Consider the following 17,285-nt stretch of genomic DNA (forward strand, 5'->3'; position numbering starts at 1 on the left):
TTGAGATAACATTGTAATGCATAGCCTTTTTTTAAATCCAGATGTATTCGATAATAAACTGAACGTATGCAATGTCCCACCATTCAGTGTGCTCACTTCTCCCTTTAATCTAACAAATTAAAGCGTATTTATGGCCATTGATACTCCACAGAGCTGTTAAATCCTGTTACATAATTGCTCCTGTTACGTTTACAGTTACCGAAGCTTTCTCTCTCCTTTAATCTTATACCAAAGTGCAGGAATTGGTGTCACCACTGCACAGCATGACTATCGGGAAGAACGCCAAGGCTGGAGGCCAAACAGTAGTTTTTATCCCTCACCGTTGTCTTACAGGACATCAAAAACTAATTCCCTCTCAAGAGGCCGTGCTCTGTCCCAAATCAGAGACTTCTAAGGTCATGGATCCAGCGACACGAAAGCTAAAAACCTGCTCCTCCTCCCCAAATGCAACTGGTAAATCACAGCTGAACATTTAAGGTAACAGTTGCCTTTAAATGGGAAATACCCATAGGAAATACCACTGGGAAGCTGGGGCAAGGTCCAGTTTAGGGCCAATTCCAGATCACAGTATGAGTTGTGATGTCTGAAATTATGGCAAACTGATCAATCTAATTCAACTCAGTACCAATACTGCCTTCTAGGAAATCTTTGGTGTTTAATATTAAAAATAAACAGTAAAACAAATTTCTTTATCTATAATACCATGTGATTTACAGCACATCCAGGCTGCTAAGAAGAGCAAAAAAAGGAGAACAGTGGTATTGATGCCTGGTTTCCTTTATTTACATCCTGATGATGACATAACAAACAAGGCTCAACAAAACGCCATTAAAGCAAACTGTCACAAAGGAGGATGGGGAGCATATCAAAGGATTCATGTTTTGGTGTTAAACTCAACAATTTATCATGAATGTGATTTTGATAACTCTTCCTCTAAATTATGCAGCCAGAGTGACATCAGCTAAATGTCACTGCAACAAAATCTCAAGTAAAGGTATTTTGATCATGAACACAGTTTTAAGCTGTATTTCACTGTATGTGCAGTGCAATGTTGGCCATTTTATTTAATTTGGACTTTCACCAGGGAAGAGCGGTCTAACGAAAGATGCTTGATATGGAAATTGAACCCAGTGTTTTAGGGATGTGACTTATACTAGTAGGGACAAAAAAAGTCAGGACATTGCAACCACTGCGGCTTCTGTTTGAAGACTATATTTTGGGATTACCCCTTTCACATGCCAGACTTGGCATTTGACACACAACCTGGGCTATTAGAAATGTACAGTTAGGTTTTTTTATATCAACTTATCACAGAAAGAGCATGGCAAGAAGGAGTAGACAATGTTGCACAGTAGTGATTAGTTAGGGGTCCATAATACAGTTTACCAGGGGCCTGCGGGTTGATATCTTGGACCATGGCATGCTCCAGCAATGCCAGGCATGCATATGTGTCTTATTTAATTATGGTTATGATGCATTACCTACCTACCTACCTAGCTTTGGCTCTGACTACTTACCACACTCCATAGTGTCAACGTTTGTGTCGTGTTAGCAGCTGAGTCACAATTAATTGCACTTCTCCTTGTTATGGGGTGCATGCAAACTTAGCAAGTCACCCTGCGCTTTATGGAGCCGCCTCCCGTCTGTAAGACATCGCCGAGGGCTTGGATCACCCAGCGACAGGAATAGGAAAACGAAGTCAACGCTAGTAGCTAGTAGCCTAGCTATGAAACCCTGCTACAGACTAACCTAGCTGGCTCACACTAAGCGCCCACAGTTAACGAGCTTTATAGCTGATTTACTAGAGCTGGTAAACATAACCGGATCAAATGGTAAGCCCACTCGTGTATCGATGAGTGGCGAGTTTACTAGCTTGGCTAAATGATTTACGCAATAGCTATGTTGCTAAGCTAGCTTGCTAACCTGCTGTCTTGGCTCCGTGATGTAGCTACTCGGCTAGCTGCCTCTATCTTGTTAGCAACGCTACCAATAAACAACATTAATGTAGCTAGTTCGGCCTATGAAAGAGTTTATATTTGGTAATGCTTAGTTGCCTGCATTACATGTGTGTGTGTGTTAATGCATGCTTTGGTACGGCATAGTAACGTTAGCTGCATAGACGAAGACCAACAGATCTTGGTGACGTTTAACTTGCTAGCTAAAGCTAATGTTAGTATAGAAGACGTTTCCCAGCTTCTTACGTCTTCCCCGTAATGCTTACTGTGTGAATGGAAAGATAAGACATTAAGCTAACTCTGTATGTGTCTGTAGGTTCATGAGACTGTGCAGCCATGGGTGACATGAAAACCCCCGATTTTGATGATCTTCTGGCAGCATTTGACATCCCAGATGCCACTGGGTTGGATGCCAAAGAGCCCATCCAGGGGAGTCACGAGGAGACTGACAGTCAGCTGAAACACACAGGGATGTGTCTTGATGACAGCTTACTGAGTGACCAAGCTGTCACAGCAGCAGATGTTCCCGCTGTAAGTGTAATTGTGAAAAACACAAGTCGCCAGGAGTCCTTGGAAGATTTCGAACCGGCATTGCAAAACGGATTCAGTGGACAAGAGACCTCCGCTGACTCTGTTGAGACCACCGACACTTGCTTTTCCAAATCCTTTGTCTCTGCTTTGAATGGGGATAATTCAAGAGAGCTTCTTGGAAAGGCACCTGTTCATCACAAACCTGATGGAACGCCAATATTTTCCCAAACACTTTTGGATTTCAGTCCCATCTCCAGTCCCGAGTCTGAAGACACTCAGTGTAGTAGAGATGAAATGCAACCGAAACAAGACGGACTCTGTTTCCCACAAGCTTCAGATTTGGTGGAACCTTCTATCCAAGACGATCCCAAAAAACTGGACTTCAGCATGTTTGATGACTGCCCAAAGGACTATATTCCCAAGAACACTGAGAGCAGCAGAGATGAAAGCAGTACAAGTGAGGAGTCTTCTGACAACTGTGTCAGTAACAAAACAGATAAAACACCTAAATTACACAGTGCACTTCCCCCACTAAGCATCAACCAGAACTTTAATGAGACCACCTGCAATTCAGGAACCACACCGGATGTTCCCGCTTATCCACACGTCAAATCTCAGGCACCTAAATTATCTTCTTGTCTCGAGGCTCTGGTGGCTCTGAATGCTAGAAAAGATCCCAGCGAGCAGATCAATTCCAGCGAGTCATCGGCTGTTCAGAATGACTGCGTGAAAGCGAGCTCCAGCGTGCCTATATCCCCACGAAGTCCACTAGAAGCTGTGAAACGGTTAATGAAACCCTCTGATAGTCCCGTAAGCATCTGCAGCGACAGTAGTGGCAAAGCATCCCCTGCCGTGGCAGCTGGGTCACCCCCGGCCATACCCAGGGTGAGAATTAAAACCATCAAAACCACCACGGGGCAGATCAAGCGCACTGTCACCAGTGTGCTGCCTGATTCAGAAACCGATGAAGTTCACTCTGCATATGAAACCTCTCCATCGCAGAGTATGATTAGTGAAGATTCCGACAGCAATATGTCTCCTCATCAATCTCAGAGTGCGCCAGTTGATAGTATTGTTGGAGTACAAACTAAAGGTGTGTCAGCCAGTACCCCTTCACCAAAAGTGTTACGCAACAAATCGGAGGTTAACTCCAGGAGGCCGGGCATAACGCAGTGTGCAACAGTATTCCATAACACCAGCGGTCCTGTCAAACGATCTGCTGCACACCAGGGGCAGAAACCAAAGAGAGGATCGGCCGCGGCAGGCCATGCGACTACCACCGGTTTTCTCCCCAAAGCAATGCACTTAGCGAGTCTGAACCTGGTCCCTCACAGCGTTGCTGCTTCCGTAGCCGCACGATCCACATCTCATCAACAGAGCCCACACACGCTCTCCTCCACGGTCTACAGCACCGTCCCGCTGGTGCATCAGGTCAAATCGGCCAACCCTCGTCCTCGCACGTCCACTCCCAACACAGCGGCGGGAACCTTAAACAGACTGTTGAACAAAGCCAACCCTGTGCCTACATACGTGCCCAACCTGAGCCCCCCTCCGGAGAGCAATATCCGCCTACCACCACACGGGTACTGCTGCCTGGAGTGCGGGGACTCCTTCGGGGTGGAAAGTAGCCTTGCGTATCATTACAGCAGGAGGAGTGTTCACATCGAAGTAGGATGTACGCACTGTGCGAAGACCATGGTGTTCTTCAACAAGTGTGCCTTGTTGGCACATGCGAGGGAGCACAAGAACAACGGCACGGTGATGCAGTGCACACAGCTCCATATGAAACCCATAGCAGAGGAACACATGTTTGTACCTCAGAGCTCTGTGAATGTGGACTCCTACAACTCACCCTCACTCAAGAGCCAGCCCGTCCTGCCCCTGTATCCAGACAATGTCGTTCGCCACCGACTCCGTTGCCTGGAGTGTAGCAAGCCGTTATCCGACTACAAAGCACTTGCATGCCATTACCAGAGGCTGTCTGACGACGTGGAAGGACTTGTGAGTAGATGTTTTATTGAATTATTAAAGGATGTTTTTGTTTTTGTCAACAAATCCAATAAAAGCCCCGTCTGTGGCACTCATCTCCAAGCCTGTGCGTTCCCACTGAAGACACATATCTTTAAAAATGGTAATATTTATATCTTTTAATGGGATTTGTTGACGGTAAGAACAATATAGAACATCACCAGACTCATCCTTCAAAGGCCCTGTGACCAGCGAAGTTATGTTTTCCATGTTTTTGCATTTATCTTTTGTGACTTTCCTCTCGTTTCTCACGACAGATGTGTAAGGTGTGCTCCATGTTATTGCCCAACAAGTGCAGCTTCAGAGCTCACCAACGCATCCACGCACACAAGTCTCCTTACTGCTGCCCTGAGTGTGGTGCCCAGAGTCGCTCTGCAGACATACAGAAGCACGTCAGGGAGAACTGTCTGCACTATGCTCGCAAAGCATGGTACAAGTAAGTAAGCAAGCGGAAAGACCGCACAGGCCTCAAAATGTACAGTACATTGTTACAAAACAGTCGTGTTTCCTCTTTATTCCAGATGTCTTCACTGCGATATGGTTTTCAAGACGCTTCAAGGACAAAAGACTCACATTGAGGAGAAACACTGTGAAGTCTTTTACAAGTGTTCCATCTGTCCCGTCGCCTTCAAGACCTCCAACGGCTGTGAAGTGCATTTGAAAAATAAACACAGTGCGAGCAAAACATCCCCGCTGTAAGTCAGCACCTCGTGACCTGACAGAGACAAGTGGCACATTTCTTTTTACGGTTCATTTTAACGTGTTTTTCTCTTTCTTTTGCAGGTTAATCTTTAAGTGTTCATGTGAGACGGTTTTCAAGAAAAAGCAGTCGCTGTTTCAGCATTTCCATCAGAACGCCACCAAGCGTGTGACGTGTGTATTCAAGTGCCCCGAATGTAACTCGGTGTTTCCACAAAAGCAGCTGTTAATGCAGCACTTCAAGGTTTGTCAGTTTAAAGTAAATAGTGATCTATTTAGCATGTATTTGTGGGTTGTATTTTAAACTTTCATAATGCAAACAAATAGCAACTGTATAATAATTTCCATTATTCTCATGAAAACTCTACGTTGTGCAAAAAGTGAACTTGAACCTGATCCTTCCCTGATTAAACATGATCATATACACGAAGGAGAGAAAAAGGGGTCTTGTTATGTTTTGTCACTTTTCGGGATGATTGCCATGTTTTCTCTCTTTCGCAGGGAGTTCATGTTGGAAACGTGACGGCAGAGACGGAAAAGACCGGTGAACAAACAGACAATCCCGACATGGACGCTCAATCTGTCCAGCTGCAGAAGAGTCACAGGCCTGGTAAACACACAGATAGTCCCCGAAAAAAGGCCGAGCGGGACAGAAGACCCCGCGTGAAGCCCACCGGCTGGACGTGTGGGGAGTGTCTCCAGTGGTTCCCCGAACGAGACTCCTACGTGTCCCACGTGAAGACCAACCACGGGAAGGTGAGAGGTCATGAACTACCCATGCTGGAATGTTTACGTTGACCCCAAAATCATGAATGACTGCTGCACTCACTTGTAATAGAAAGCCGCAGTGTGGTCCCAGATTAACTTGTATGTGCTGTTTGTATTCTACTAGTTCAGGTGTTTAGCATGCTTAGTGCTTACAGCAGCTTCTTAATGTGTGGTAGAACTCTAGAAGTGTTTACTAACCTACGTATTGGTCGATACAGACGCAGAGAGTTTGTGACATGCACAAATTCATTACCCTGTTTGTTTCTCTCTGAGGCGTCTAGTAAAGCGTAATCTCTGTAGACTGCTGGAATCACACCGGCTGCACGAGATGCGTTCAGGCACAGTATTGAGAGTAGGTCACCTGTGCTTTGGCAGCCTTCAGAGAAACAGAATAATACACATTATAGTGTAGATGGCTGAAGTGGTGTCTTTTTCTGGTTTTAAAGGTTTCATTCTAATAAACGTCCTACCTCTTCTGTTCTATTATTTCCCTTTACTCACACATGCTAATGATTACCTCTTAAAAATCTCATTATGTAAATATGAGACACCGCTGTCCTTTGAGAAATGAGGAAATGGTTGTGGGGACATTGTGTCTTGTACCGGAGGTCAGAGTGCGAGTTGATTTAACGGACTGAAGCCATGAAACAAGCTGTGTTACACTGTTGGTAATTCTCAGCCCCATGACATCATGTTTAATTCTATTTGGCCTTCTAGATTTTTATCTGGCCTGGTATCACATACTAGAACTACCCTTTTTAGCTACGTGTGGCACAGTTGTGATGTTATTTAATGTGAATCTTGAGATATTAGATTGTTAGTTTGGGTTAGAATTCATTAAGTGATGATCTCTTAATGATTACTTGTCGTTGGATTATGGACTCATTAGAAGTTTATAATTACCACAAAAGAATCCTTTACTTCTCTTTGTCATCTTGTTTTGTCACACCTTTTTATTTCTATCTCTCTTTACAGTCAGTTAAGAAGTATCCATGTCGACATTGCGAACAGTCTTTCAGCACCACAACCAGTCTGAGAAGACATATTCGCAATGACCATGATGGGAAAAAGAAAATTTACACTTGCTGGTAAGATGTTTATGTTTGAAAATGAGCCAATCCTCGCTGTCACAGAGTATCTCATCAAATGACTCGAATCCACGTCCGTTTTGTTTCCACTTCAGGTATTGCACGGACACCAAGACAACGTTCACGACGAGCGTCATGTTGAAGAACCACATCAGTTTAATGCACGGAATCAAAAATCCTGATCTCGGCCAAATGCCGAAAACAGCCGTCCAGGAATCCAAAAAGGCTTTTGGCAAGGTAGTAATTTATCTTTTTCTTTTTAGCACAAACAACAAAATAATAACTGCAGGCACGAATCAAATGTTCGCAATCTTACTAATGATCATTTTAAAGCGTGTGGCTTCTGTGATTGGCAGGGATTTTTATCAGAAAGGCCTTCCGTGGACACACGGGTGGAGGGACAGGATGGCGCCTGTCTCGAGGCTCCTCCGGCGAAACGTCTGAGAACTCAGTTCCGCTGTTCAAAATGCGGTTTCGTCACAGACGACGGCGCCCAGTTCCAGCAGCATATACCGCAGCATAAAACGGATGAAAACACTCCTCAGTGCCTTCGCTGCGGCTTGTGTTTCACGTCTTTGTTGTCTCTCACCAGACATCTTTTCATTGTACACAAAGTCAAAGACACCGAGGAGGCGGAGAAACGAGCAGAGGAGGCGGCGAGGGAGAAGGTGCAGGTCAATCAGCCGGTTAGATCAGCCGATACTGATGAGGTCAATGACTTGTTACCGGCGCTAAATGAGCCGGAGCCCTCGCAAGAAGCAGCAGAGCCGGCGAGTCCGCACTGTGACGAGACCTCTGACTGTGATTCCAAACAGAGCACGCACTCTCAGATACAAGCCGTCTCTCTCCGGTAGTGAGCGCTCTTTAAATCTGCTTTAATATCTTCAGCTGTCATGTGAAAGTAACAAGGGATGCTCGGTGTTCTGCATGGGTGTGTTTGGGCCTTTTCAACTTTTATCTCTCGCTAGTTATTCAGAGGCTGTGCTGTGTATTCAAGCACATCCTTAACATTTAAGAAATAACAGTATTTTCATAAATGAGAGGACAAATTAATATTAGGTTGTCGATTGTTTTTTATTTAACTTTGCATGTTGGTAATATATATTCATCTTGCCCTGCACTCATATCACACCTGGAGCTTTTTAAAATTTTTATTTCTTCCTTCCCCAAATGTTCCATCCACCCCGACACGAGAGTGTTTAGGTCCAGTGTTGGTTGATGTCACAGTGAAGAGGTGGATTTTCGCCTTTTGTAATCAACTTTTATTTTAATTTGCTTTTTTCTTTGTATTTAATGCAACGCATTATTACCTGAATGGGATTCAGGCTGCAGTTTTTAATGTCATGACTGTGTTGCAAATGTTTTGCAGTACAAAGCTATATTTGTAGTCGCCGAAACATGCTGTAGTTTGGTATTCATTTAACGTGGTATTTCTGTATTCTTGGTAAACGGTTATTCGTAAAACTATCCTGTGAGATGAAACACAGGCGAGGTATCTTGCTAAGCAAAGCCTACTGAAGTTAGGCTACACAGGACTTTCTTTTTACTTTCTTTCACACATAAGAACAAGACTTTATTTTTACTATTTACACTTTCTTTGTCAAGTGAACGTGTTTGAATTGTGGCTGCATGTGTTGTCCCAAATCTGGCCTTTTATTTTTTTGGAACGCGTGTTAAGGTGAAACATGGTGAGGTATTGTATGTGTGATGCAGCAGTATTGAAAATACCTCAAATTGCCAGAAGTGTATTTTTCAGGCAAGTGGACCGTCGATGTAATGTCAAATCAGGGTACATTGTTTTGGAGAATCCAGAGCAGGTGTGTGAAAGTGAAGTTTGGCGGCATATCGGAGATGGTGTTTTATAAGTCAGGACCCGTTTAACATGACGATAACGACACCGGTGGGATTAGAAGAATGAGTTCATTCCATAATGAAATGTCTTCGCTCGGCGCTCCTACTGGTGGGCACTTCCTGTTGGCGTGACCTGGTTTGTAAAGCAGCACCTCTTGTTTTGTTATGAATACATGACAGTTCCTACCTCTGTGGTCAATGGCAGTGATTGTTAAACAAAAGAAGAGTTGAGGAGTTGCAGGTAATCTCAGTGCAATGTAAAAAAAAAAAAAAAAAAATAGTTTATAAAAATGTATTATCCCACATTATTGAATTTTATAAATTAGTTTGGGAATGATATTAAGGCTATACGGTCATATTGACTTAACAGTTAAGTGAACTTTTCTATTTAAGTGCTATGTGAGCTCTTTATTTCTCTTATCTTAGATCCTTCATTTGCCGCGCTGCAGCTGTTGAACTGCAGAGGCTGAAAAGAGTGACTTGTTCTTTTGTAACGCTTGTTGGAAGATGTTTGTACTTTTGATACCTTGTAAAGCGAGGACTTGTGTAGGAAAGTAACCTGTGTACATAAGTAGCCAATTGAACCCTGGATTCACAGCATTTTCTTAAGCCATTACATCTATTCAGCATGCAGTGGCCCATGTGCCTTGCTGTAATGTTTACGTCAAAGTACCTACAAATAAATTGGTGCGTTTAATTATACATCTGCTGTTTTGTCTTGTGTTAAAATGGTGTTTGGACCGGGTGATTTGTGGTTTTGAAGTGAGTCATTTACAATCATCATAGCAGGTCAGATTGACACAAAGCACTCTAATGTGCATCATGGATCCAATAAGAAACCAACCACCGATGGATGACTTCATCACATTAGAATATTAAGCCCATCCTATCTCAGTATAACTGCCTGGCCCCGAAGTAACAGAAGAGCAAAGAGATTTTAATTAACTGGCAGCAAATCGCGTAGAAGACGTTTGAGGAATGAAAGGCACTTTGACAAAGATCTGCAGAGCAGGATTCCTGTCTTCTTTCATTCTTGTCTTATACATTGCCATGACATCTTCAATGACTCTTGATTTAACTGAGCTGAGAAATAACGTTGCAAAGATGAAGATGACTCCAAAGGGGAATCTCTGGGCAACAGGTAAGAGAAATAACACTCTTCTGGCTAATTATTTCATGTTTTTGTGCCATTTAAAAAATATATATGTATAGCATTCATTTTTTTTGACAGTTTATATTGATGTTTTTGTTTTAAGGGCATTTCATGGGCAAGAAAAGCGTTGCGGATAGTTCCTTAATGGAGTCTGCATTTGAAGATGTACACGTTCCCACTGCCAGAGCTGTTAGTCCTCTGTACCGAGTGGAAGACCTACAGGCACTGCTCATCCAGATGTTGAAAACTGCCCAACAAACACAACAGAAACATGCATTGAACATGTAAGTTGAGTATTATTATTATTATTATAATTATATAAATTCATTAACTGCACAGCTAATTATTATTTTTTCCCATCCATTTAGAAGAAGAGGGGATCCTGCTTGAGGAACATTTCAACCAACAATATGAAGTCCCACTGACGAGGAGAGTTTTAAAATACTTTTTTTTTTTTTTTTTAAAGCTCTAATATGAATATGGTGACGTTTTTAATGTGATATGTTACATTGTATATGACAATGTTTTGTTCTTGGGTCCACTTATTTGAATAATGTATTAACCTAGTACCACCTGTCAATGAACTATAGTACAGAAATCCAGACCATTTGTCAGCCATGATTTTCATCTTTATGTATCTTTTATTGTATTAAAAATAGCAACGAATGTAATGAAAATGTGTGTTTAATTTCTCTAAACCGAAATATTTTCACATGATAGTTGAAATGTTATCTTACTCATATAGGGAATGGCTAAATCAGTTAAATTGCGTCAGCTTGGTGGCGCCTCCTGTTGGTCGTCCTCCTTAGTCTATTAATAGTAAGTTAACCATATCCGGGTGAAGGTTCCCCGCATGTTTTTCAGTTTATTCGGTATCTGCCTGTGTAGTTATGCCTCTGATAGTCATGTGTGGTTACCCCTGTAGTGGTAAAACACGACGGGCAGAAGAGCTGAAGGTGTGCTTTGAACGCAACACTGACAGAAAGGTTCATATTATAGGAGACGGAGCACTGGGCGTTGAGAAAAACACAGTTTACGCAGGCAAGTTAAGCTCATGCCAGCTAACGCTATGGCTTCAGGCAGCGTTAGTTACTTATGTTTTGTGGAAAATGTATCGGGTAACGTTACTACGGAGAGTGAGTGCATGTCGAGGGTTTGGCATTAAGTCGATGGTATTTCGAATGAAGTGTGGTGTGCAAATGTCCCCACTGTCCTATGATGGAGGCTCTCCCTATGAACAACATGGCAGGGATATCTGGTTTTACCTATTGGTAATACTACATCAGTTAGATATTTGGGTATCACATTTGGTTTGCAAAATATTTGATCTCGCCGCAATAAGACAAAGCAAGGCAATGAATTTGTATTTATTGAACATTTCGGCGACAAGACAACTCAAAGTGATCTACATCAGACATTAACAGACAGTGCAAATAAAAAGCCCAAGAGAATAGAAACCAAAGAGAGATTTTGAATGCAGTCTAACGGTCTCAAAGAAGACTGGATTACTAAACGGTAACCTTTGACTGTTGTGTACTCCTGCTGTAATTTAAACCTGGTTGGATATGTTGCAGATTCCCAAAAGGAAAAAAATGTCCGAGCATCTCTGAAAGCTGAAGTAGAGAGGTGAGGTCTTTCAGATCTGTTCCTGGATCAGATTCATCAGTGATGTTCTGCTGTCGCATCCCTTCTAACCTTCATTTATTTGCTGTTTAGGAAAGTCAACAGGGATGACGTTGTCATTTTTGATTCATTAAATTACATAAAAGGTAATCCTTGCTCTCAATAGTGTGCTATGTTATGTATTCAAACATTGTGATTTTAAAGTTGAAAATACCTTTCAGGCTACCGCTATGAACTTTTCTGTCTCATCAAACATGTGCAGACACCACACTGCCTGGTAAGTATAGAAATAACTATATACTGTATCTATAAAACTATTACCCAAACACTACTCGCACAAGTCTAAATCATATACTTCCCTTTGATGAAGGTATACTGTCTGACGTCGGATGAAGTGAGCTCAACGTGGAACACCAGCAGAGATGCTGCTGAGCGGTACACCCAGGACATGTGAGTGAGAAGCCTCCACACACATTAGTGCTGGGCAATTATTATGATGATGAAATGACCTTCATTGTGATGGAGGACTTTGGGCCGTATCGCCCAGCCCTGCTGCACACACAGGGGCAGGTAGCGTGTCAGCACGTCAGGATTTGTGTTCATCTTTGGATAGGGTATAAAATACTTCTGTGCCTGTCATCGTCGAAAGAATGAAGACTGCGCAATTTAGTTTTTGTATCTGTTTTTTTATTTTGTAGCTTTGATGCATTAGTGCTGAGATTCGAAGCTCCAGACTCCAGAAACCGATGGGACAGTCCCCTCTTCACCGTCCTGAAAGACGACACGCTTCCATATGAGGACATTTCTGACGCGCTTTTCAAAAGAAAAGCACCCCCGCCTAACCAGTCTACCCAGAGTGTGAGAGACACGTGCTGCATGTTTTTTGTTTTTATGTAAATAAATTGTAAATTGGATGTAAATGTGTGCTCTTTCATGCTGCCTTTTTGATTATCTAATGGTAATGTCCTTTTTCTGCGCAGCAACCACTGTCATCTGCAAACTTCTTGCACGAGTTGGACAAGATCACGCAAGATGTGTTATTGGTATGTCTTCATATGTTCTTTTGGAATTTGTGGTTATTTCTCAGTCACTCAGACTTTTTCTCTTGGGATATTGCTTTTGCTGGAGCCGGTCTTGTCTTTTGAATCATGTCATATTTCAAGATCACGATGGTAAAAAGTTGAATTGACAAAGCACAAATAATTTTAGTATTTCTTCCAAATTCACTTCCCTGCAGCTGGGAAAGATCCTATCAATACCGTAGAATGTCGAGATGTACGCTTATGTTCATTGATTCTGACACTCTACTTGTGTTCTACTTGTTTCATCAGTATAGTGGAGGTCATATTAGGTACATGAAACACTTGCGTCATGGTTTTGTCCATTAATTGCAGCGATATGCATTTTAGTTTGGTGGTGTGGCTCTGCTTATGTGATGCTCTGTAACTGACTGACCCTGAGCTCACAGCGCTTCTGATGGAGCTTCTGATTCGAGATCTTTCTGTCGATATGATCAGCAGACAACACGTTCTAGTGCCTTATTATCTCAGTAAGTGAAGAATGTAATGGTTTCTACTGCACTTAATAAGAAGTATTTGGGTCTAATGCGTTGCGATCACCAGTGTGCCCTCCCTCTGAAAACAATTAGCGTCAGGTGTCCTTCATCATTGGGATGCGGTTGTGTGTCCTGTTTTGCAAATAACTTTGCTGCTGTAATTCTTTATCTACCTGTTTATGTGATAGGTTGTGTTAGCCAATAAGAAATCACCTGGTCTGTGCCCTTGATTTGCTATTGAGTGCATGTTTTAACTAATTTGTCACAAATTCCCTGTAAATTATATTTTTATTAGAAGAACAAGTACTTTTCTTATTTCAGTCCAATTCAATTATTAGTGTGCAGATCTCAAACTCCTGACAAACCAAAGCACCTGGGGAGCGGTATTGGTCAACTTTCTGTATGTCATGAGTCTGTTTGATAAAAGTCTTTTAAAATTTTCAGGCAATTTTTAACTCCCAGAAGACGAGTGTTGCCGGGGATCTCATCACAGTACCAGGAGCTACAGAGAAGATATCCTTTTTACACACTTGCATGTGCACATTTTAATTTAAAAGCCACCTTTTGAAGAATCATTTCACAGGTAGTTCTTGTTTTCATGTGGGATGTCCAGAGATCAGTGACCTTTCACAGCTAATGGCTGTAATGAAATTAATATTACCTCTGTTAATTTGTGCTAAGGAGACATATTCCCTCAACAGCAGGAGGCAAAGTATCCTCGACATCAAATGACGTGTTTGAAGGAGAAGGTGGATGAATGCAGGAAACTTTTTAAATGAAAGGCACAGCAGCTGATCACGGTTAAAGGTCGTGCCTGCGTAATAACATGAACAACAACCTTTGATTTTCTCCTTTTGAACGTGTCAGTCCAGGCAGAGGCTAAATCAAAAGCACACGAGGTTCTGTTCTGGTCAACCTTTAATGACAGGTGCATCATTAGAGACGACGTCAGTGCGTTCAATACTTTCTGTTGTTCTCCTTAAAGGTTGAGACGTGACACTGTGACATTCAGGAACTTTTTGTCAGTTAGTTATAGCTTCTCATGTGTTCAGCTGAACTGTTTTCTTCTCCTACTTAATCTCCTTAACCTGACGTTTAACATTGAGGTCACCAGCAGCATCAACATGGCAGAGCTGAGGAAATTACGCCGCCAGTTCATCAGCTACACCAAGATGCACCCGACCGAGAACACCGGACACATTTCCAACATGTTTGTGCAGTATTTAAATAAAAGTCTTCACTGACATTTTAATAGCATTGGTTTCAGTGCTTTTATTTTCTGTGACAAATAAATGTATTCAATAAATGTAGTTGCATGTTTGTGTGTTATTGCATTTTTAATGACAAGAAATTCAAATCCAAGTAAGTCTTTCAGTCAAAGCTTATCACTTTCTCAAGTATGGGTTTTCCTTAATTCCTCTTATTGTACTTGACCTATTTCTTGGTGACTATCCCAACAAACAGTATTTGGTTGTCTTGTTCAAAAGCTTCTTATGCCTAATTAGATTTGTAAGCAAACTATTGCTGAGTAAAGCTTTGTTTATTCTCGCGCTTGGCGGCGCGCGAGCTCCGCATTATTCTCCGAAACGCCAGAGGCCGTAGGTACAAACAAAATGAACTGTGAAGAACCCAAAAGACAGCGAGTGTAACCCGTTGTCCCAATCCCAATGTTAAACCCTGAACCCCAGGAACTTACCGACGTCACCTGGTAGGTTTAGTGGGACAGACTGTACAAGCTTTAAATGTTGTAAATAAGAGTGAGACAGCACTTTGCTGCAAAACATCACGTCTCTCACACGCACACACGTGCTCGCACACACTCGACACAACTACATCATTTGTATTTTACTTTTTTATTTTGTTTGTAATGTGATATATTTCATATCTTGTAAAACATCTCGTCATATCTTATGCATATTCATTTTATGTTCTCTGTAATTTAGTAAAATTGTAATATTATATAGGTGGAGGCTTCAAATAGTTGGCTTTTTGCATCTTCCTGCACTGTGATATTAATTTTGTTTATTTTGATGTTATTGTTTGAATTGTGCAAAATACATAAACTAAACTTACCATGACAATGTCAAAAACATATTATGTACAATTGTGGGTAATTATTTCAACTTTTTACTCCATGATGTGACGTCTTCCAGACTCTTTCCTCACAAGATGAGAGGTCATTTCAAATAATACATTTTACTCGTTTTGATGAATAAATCTGTGTAATATAATCAATGCTTCCATTCCTCTGATTTCATGTGTTTTTATGTTCCATCTATAATCCTATATGTTTCTGAGTAAATGTAATTTGCCAGGCTGAACACCCATGTGCAGTCCTCTTTGTTTACCTTTTTGACATCTCCACGCTTCCACCATATTAAACATCACATTGCTATGAATTGTGGGTAATTTCCTTGGGCAAAGTCTGCATCTAATGCTGATTTATGGCAAAGGGTTCAAAAAGGGCTCAAAATGTCTGCGAGGGAGCCCTCTGACACTCAGTGGGATGGCCCTAAACCCTGAGTGGGGAGATTGGGATTGGGCCCCACACCCCGACCGTAATTACCTGATTTACTGGCGCGCGCACCTCGCGCTGGAATCACTACAGCAAGTTCACACTAAGCTTTAAGCTATTTCAAAGATGTTTGTATTATGTAAGAGGATTGCAAGAACAAGAAGTTGTTTACAGAAATGCTTTGCTGGCAAGTGTTACTATTTACTGCTGGTTTCTGACCATACATGCATGGAGAATAACGTATTGAATGTGTCCACATGTACAGGACTTTTAGCCCATATAACACCAATAGAAACACTAATCCAAGACTTGTAAGTTTAATCATTTTATTGAATGACAGGCCATACAAAATACACTCTTCATCTCACACAGCCTCACAAAGAGAACATGGAGGAGCAGCAAAGAGGCAGCAAGTGCTATAGAATTAATAGTTATCAAACATATTTTAAAAAAAAGAATGGATGGTGAATGCGACGATGCTGAAATAATTGACAATAACATCAGAAAAAAAAAAAAAACACTATGTGCAGTATTTACAGAATTTCATTCACATCTCTTCAAAGTCTTTTTCTGCTGAGGAACGGCGGTGCCGAAGATTCTGTCCCAGTGGCTGAAGAAAGGAGCGTAGTTGCTGCTCGGCTTCTGGTGGTGCATGTCATGAGCCGGTGCGCCGCCCAGCAGACCAAACGGCACCAGGTGGTTCAAGGTCCACGGCAGGTCATAACCTATGTGGTCCTCCACAGACATCCAGATACTGAAAACTGTGGTCAACCACGTGGTCAACGGGTGGCACTTTAAAAGAACTGGGTCCTGGTTGCTCCAGAGTCCAATAGTCATCAGCTCTGGGATGCTGAGCTGCTCAGTCGACCAAGAAAAAGGCGCCATGTATTCATGGTGGATTGCATGAATCCACCGGTAAAGCTGTGAATGCTTGTGATGTATGAAATGCCAAACAAAGTACTGAGTGTCAAAGAGGAGAAGTATAGCCAGTCCATCAATGATTACCTCATACAGAGTAGGAGCATCCTGTGGTATTCTTGGTGTAGGCAGTATGAACATGGCGATTAATACAGCTGGCAGAACAAAGAATATGTGGTTATACATGGCTCTCCTGAAGCTCTTAGCCATCATTCCCACTGTCGGCCGCCTGTCTGGTTGGATCTTGTACTTATAGAATGAAGGAACTCTTTCTCCCAGGAGGTCCAGTGCAGCAAAGGGTATGCTGAAGAAGAAATAGCTGGAGAAGGCGAGCAGGACGGGTAAAAAAGGAGACGAGATGAGAGGCAGGTGGTGGAAAAGCAAATGATCCCAGAATGGCTGCAGTAGACGGCCCGAGGACCCGGAGGGCAGGCGCTGCAGAGGAAGCTCACTGACGTTCAACATCTTGCTGTGGTACCACTGAAGGCTGCTGCAAGTCTCAGGATCAAGACAAAGTTCTGCCTTTATATAGTGGATTTCAACAGAAGGGGCAGAACAGACCAGCAACAACAAGCGGACCATCACAAGAAGATTAACAGAA

At 42.3% G+C, this 17,285-nt stretch overlaps 3 protein-coding genes across 3 annotated transcripts; 2 read left to right on the forward strand and 1 right to left on the reverse strand.

Moving 5' to 3' along the window:
* The first annotated feature begins 1,660 nt into the window (after positions 1-1,660).
* znf592 (zinc finger protein 592) lies at positions 1,661-9,622 on the forward strand. Its single transcript, XM_076089076.1, has 9 exons — positions 1,661-1,832; positions 2,272-4,487; positions 4,772-4,950; positions 5,036-5,209; positions 5,298-5,457; positions 5,715-5,969; positions 6,957-7,069; positions 7,165-7,306; positions 7,426-9,622. Exons 2-9 carry the CDS (start codon positions 2,292-2,294, stop codon positions 7,921-7,923), a joined length of 3,717 nt encoding a protein of 1,238 aa, XP_075945191.1. The 5' UTR covers positions 1,661-1,832; positions 2,272-2,291; the 3' UTR covers positions 7,924-9,622.
* A 1,256-nt stretch (positions 9,623-10,878) lies between these two features.
* On the forward strand, positions 10,879-15,482 carry kti12 (KTI12 chromatin associated homolog). Its single transcript, XM_076089082.1, has 9 exons — positions 10,879-11,114; positions 11,648-11,699; positions 11,790-11,842; positions 11,918-11,973; positions 12,067-12,146; positions 12,395-12,554; positions 12,677-12,739; positions 13,696-13,764; positions 14,352-15,482. The coding sequence occupies exons 1-9, from the start codon at positions 10,964-10,966 to the stop codon at positions 14,493-14,495; spliced, it is 828 nt and encodes a 275-aa protein (XP_075945197.1). The 5' UTR covers positions 10,879-10,963; the 3' UTR covers positions 14,496-15,482.
* Positions 15,483-16,075: 593 nt separating this feature from the next.
* ch25hl1.1 (cholesterol 25-hydroxylase like 1, tandem duplicate 1) lies at positions 16,076-17,266 on the reverse strand. Its single transcript, XM_076089081.1, has one exon. It carries the CDS (start codon positions 17,264-17,266, stop codon positions 16,310-16,312), a length of 957 nt encoding a protein of 318 aa, XP_075945196.1. The 3' UTR covers positions 16,076-16,309.
* Positions 17,267-17,285: the final 19 nt, after the last annotated feature.

The sequence above is a fragment of the Anarhichas minor genome, unplaced genomic scaffold (assembly GCF_050575085.1).
Source record: "Anarhichas minor isolate MPS153535 unplaced genomic scaffold, ASM5057508v1 ptg000011l, whole genome shotgun sequence".
Classification (NCBI taxonomy): domain Eukaryota; kingdom Metazoa; phylum Chordata; class Actinopteri; order Perciformes; family Anarhichadidae; genus Anarhichas; species Anarhichas minor.

Coding starts and splice junctions, on each gene's coding strand:
- znf592 (XM_076089076.1), top strand. CDS start 2,292: ATGGGTGACATGAAAACCCCCGATTTTGATGATCTTCTGGCAGCATTT. Junction 5,458..5,714: donor TGTTAATGCAGCACTTCAAG/GTTTGTCAGTTT, acceptor TCTCTTTCGCAG/GGAGTTCATGTTGGAAACGT. Junction 5,970..6,956: donor TGAAGACCAACCACGGGAAG/GTGAGAGGTCAT, acceptor CTCTCTTTACAG/TCAGTTAAGAAGTATCCATG.
- ch25hl1.1 (XM_076089081.1), bottom strand. CDS start 17,266: ATGGTCCGCTTGTTGTTGCTGGTCTGTTCTGCCCCTTCTGTTGAAATC.
- kti12 (XM_076089082.1), top strand. CDS start 10,964: ATGCCTCTGATAGTCATGTGTGGTTACCCCTGTAGTGGTAAAACACGA. Junction 11,700..11,789: donor CTGAAAGCTGAAGTAGAGAG/GTGAGGTCTTTC, acceptor TTTGCTGTTTAG/GAAAGTCAACAGGGATGACG. Junction 12,740..13,695: donor TCACGCAAGATGTGTTATTG/GTATGTCTTCAT, acceptor TAAAATTTTCAG/GCAATTTTTAACTCCCAGAA.